This window comes from Grammomys surdaster, unplaced genomic scaffold (genome assembly GCF_004785775.1).
Source record: "Grammomys surdaster isolate TR1022 unplaced genomic scaffold, NIH_TR_1.0 127, whole genome shotgun sequence".
Lineage (NCBI taxonomy): Eukaryota > Metazoa > Chordata > Mammalia > Rodentia > Muridae > Grammomys > Grammomys surdaster.
Window position 1 is genome coordinate 5,056,573 of NW_021604585.1, and position 4,003 is coordinate 5,060,575.

The following is a 4,003-nucleotide window of genomic DNA, read 5'->3' on the forward strand; positions in this document are numbered from 1 at the left end:
CTTGCTCCTCCTGTCTACCCGAACTTCATACCCACCAGTCAGCACTACGACGCCGCAGCCTCTGGAAAGCGCCAATCTCTTCTCAAGCATCAGACATGCATGTCTTCAGAGTCCACATGAGCCCATTCAATGCACTTGCTTCACTCAGCACACTATCCATCCACGCTGCTGAAAAGAACGGGACTTTTATGACAGAACAGCATTCCGCCTGGTTTTGTACCATATTCTGTACTCATTCAGTATTCTATTCCTTGTTCATTTACATTTTTATAATAAGTGTGAAACTGAAAAACATGCTAAGAGGCAGGAAGGTGTCTCTGCATTCATTAAGAGAACTTTGATTTCTTTATGTCTATCATTGCTATTGATTTTCTAATGTTATCTAGGCATTCTTGAGATAAATATAATTGGTCATGTTTTTAATACAAATAATTTATTGGGTTGGGTTACCTGGTATATTATAGGTATCTACACATAAACAAGAGTAGATCCCTTTTCAAGGTTTACCTTGTTCTCAAATTAATATGGCCTTAATTCCATTTTACCAGTTTTCAGGATTTATGCTTTAATTCTGGCTTCTCTGTTGTAGTGGTTTGAATTAGAATGGTTCCGTCCTAGACCCACCCTCTGAAGTTGTAAGCACAGCCCCAATTAAATGTTTTCTTCTAAGGCTAGAGAGATGGCTCAGAGGTTAAAAGCACTGTCTACTCTTCCAGAGACCCTGAGCTCAATTCCCAGCAACCACATGGTGACGCATAATCGTCTGTAATGACGTCTGGTGCCCTCTTCTGGCCTTCAAGCATACATGCAGGCAGAACATGGTACACATAATAAATAGGTCTAAAAAAATCTTTAAAAATAAACAAATAAATGTTTTCTTCTATGTGTATCCCTGGCCATGGTGTTTTTCACGGCAGTGGAACACCTAGTATATTTTCCCCAACAACTGTGAGATATAATTTACATACCATAAATTCACCCACTTACAATGGGGGGAGGAGCTGGTTAAGGCCGCTGCAAAGGTAGTAAACTGTACTTAAGACAGGAATAAGAAGTTGCGGTGCGTTACCATACAGACAGGGGCTATGGTCAGTAACAGGCCCTACTGTGTACTGTAAGGAATGGTAAGTGTTTGAAGCTGTGATCACCACTCTATCACTGATTTTTTTGGTATTTATAAAAAGATATTCTTACTTACCTTTAAGCATAAGACAAGATGCCCAAACTTTACAAGTATTAACTTCTTTTATTAAGGCACTTTACAAAAGATTTTTAAAGAAAAATGACAAAGTTAGCAGTAAATGCTACCATGCCCCCCCCCACCCCCCATGATGACCCAGTAGGTAGAGGCTGCTGTGAAGCCTAAGGACTGTGATCCTTGGGACCCACGGGGAGGAAGAGAAAAGTGACACGTGTGTGCATGCACACACATGCACGCACACACATATGCACACACATGCACGCACGCACACCATAGGCTTCAAGTGTAAAATGATGGATGAAATAAGAAAGAATATTTAATCATATATTTTTGAAGGGTTATTTTGAAACAAAGTAGCCCTGTTGTTGTATTTCCTTTTGCCTATCTTACATTAAGTCTCAAAATGAATCTAGCAACGTAATTTCTTCTTTCATCAGCATAGTACCTGGGTGCTTGCTAACCAAGTGTAAATATAGTGTGTTAAATTACAGATGCTCACGATTAACTTAAAAAAAAATAAAGTACAGACACAAGTAATTACCAAATATATTTTTCTCATTTTAGGAAAATATTATACTTCATTCCTAAAAAACTTCTACTCAGACACACTCAAACACTACGATTTCAAAGACTTGAGGTGAGGCAGTGAGCACAGCGAGGGGGTGAAAGCTCTTCAGATGACCAGTCTGATGCCGTATAAGCACGTGTGCCATTTCAAGCCTAAGAAACTGGGTTTAAAACCCACGGCCCAAACCACTGGTTCCCTTACCTCCCCAGCTATCTACTGAAGAGTCCCCTTCAGGGCCACTGCCCCCCAGCTATCTACTGAAGAGCCATTTCTTCAAATCTAACATTTACTAACTCAACAGATGGGTTTCAAGATGCGGGGTGTAATTTTCCTGTCAGGTCACTGGTTTTTATATGCAAAGGGAAGCTTTAAAAATATCGTAGAATATGTCTGAATCTGAATTAAACCGTTCTCAATATTTGTCTGGGGCAGGGTTTGCTAACAGCCTGCTTTTACAGACGAGTTTTAAAAAGATTTGCTATAGGTAGCAAGAAATGGTTTAAAATGGAAAAAGCTTTTCAAATTCCCAGCATGACGTCACTGCTGTTTCCTTTTCTTGTAAGAATCGCTGCTGTGGACTCGAACTCGCTGCTGCACAGAGGATGCGATTTTCAAGCTATCTTTCTTTGTGAAGGTCTTCTCCATTGCTCCAGGTTTCCAAAGCAATAGCTGTGCATCTTCTCCTCCAGTCAGCAAAGAATCCTCGGACACGTTCCAACAGAAAGAACGGACGGTGGCTGCGTGGCCCCCATGAAGGCTGGTCACGTGGGTCAGCCCTGCCGCCGTGCAGCTCAGTAAGTGAATCTTTCCGGTGTTGGTCCCTCCAATAACAAACAATCTGTCCATCTTCTCATGATACAGGCCACCCATCAGATAGTCCAAATGCCCTTCTTTTACATCAGTTACTTCTCTCACGTCCTGGATACTCAAACATGTAATTGGTTCATCTGTATCCAGATGATTAAGATCCCACCAACAAAACCCTTCATCGTGTGTCATGCAGTAAATTTGCTTATAATCTTTTCCACACCAACCAATACAGCTCACCGATGAAACGGAGTTACAGGTGGCGACCAATGCATCCTCTTCATTAGCAACACTGAGATCAAACACATTTACCAGGCCGTCAGTTGACCCTGAGACAAGCATGTTGGGATTGCTGGGGTGGAAACGCACTTGAGTGATATCATCACTGTGCGTCTCTGAATAGGCACCAAGTGGGTCTCTAGTAGACAAATCCGGTGATGTGAACCTTGCATCCCAAAATACCAACAACGCGTCATCATCAACTTTCTCTGCACCAGCACAAATGACATGATCTTTGCAGTTGACATCAAAACTGATAAAAATATTGGAAGGGTAACCCTTGAACAACTGCGCAGGCTTTTCACTAGCTAACCGAGCATCCCAGCACTTTACAGTGCCATCTGTGCTTGCAGAATAGACATTGTCACAGGAATTCGCAAATCTGACTCCATTAAGAATACCAGGAGAGCCACTAAATTCTCGTAGCAGATTAAGTGTCTCTTTATCATATATTCTTATGGACCCATTTGAACACAAAACAGCAACCAAGCCTCCTTTTTCTGTTTGTACTGTCTTTGATGTGTCTATGCCAAGCAGGTAAGTGGGCTCTTTTGGTTCCGAGGACCGTCTAACAATATGCAGGTTAGCAAACTGGTCCTCAATCTTCTCCATGTCAGTAGAAACATCCACAGATATAAAACTCTGTAATAAAGATATGAAAATTAAAATTAAACTCGAGTTTCTCTAAAAGTGCATCTAAGTCCAAGCCCTTTGGGGTTGGTGCTCCTGAGCGTCTACTGTGCAGAACCCAGGCCTGAGTCACTCAGAAAGGCACCTCTCCTTTTGCCGTTTTCTTCCAGATGCTGTGTAATCCCTGGGCACCCTTTCCTGACCTTTCTCTGATGCTCCTAACACTACAGCCACTTCTGCGATGCTGATATTTCCAAGGCTCCACTGCAAAGCTATGACTTTCTCTTCCTTATCTCCTTCTAGGAAGTTGCCACAGACTTGTTAGTTTGCCTGTCCTTAATAGGTTATGTCTCTGCCACTGAAATGAGCCAATTCAAACCAGATTAGATTATATATAGGAAGGTTTATTGGGAAGCTGCTCTCAAGCCAGTTCACTGGCCCCAAGGATTGAGGCCAGGGTAATCACCATGGGGAGGGCAGGAAGGGGAAGAGAAAGGGCTCTTGAAGGAAGAGAGAGG

General features: G+C 42.2%; 1 protein-coding gene across 5 annotated transcripts in view; it reads right to left on the reverse strand.

Moving 5' to 3' along the window:
* Window positions 1–1,511: 1,511 nt before the first annotated feature.
* Window positions 1,512–4,003, reverse strand: part of Wdr89 (WD repeat domain 89) — a 43,453-nt gene continuing 40,961 nt past the window's right edge. For all 5 annotated transcript variants that reach the window (XM_028789759.1, XM_028789768.1, XM_028789792.1 and 2 more), the window contains exon 2: window positions 1,512–3,497. In XM_028789759.1, coding sequence (XP_028645592.1) covers window positions 2,307–3,467 — 1,161 coding nt within the window. In that variant the 5' untranslated portion in view covers window positions 3,468–3,497 and the 3' untranslated portion in view covers window positions 1,512–2,306. The remainder of the gene's footprint in view (window positions 3,498–4,003) is intronic.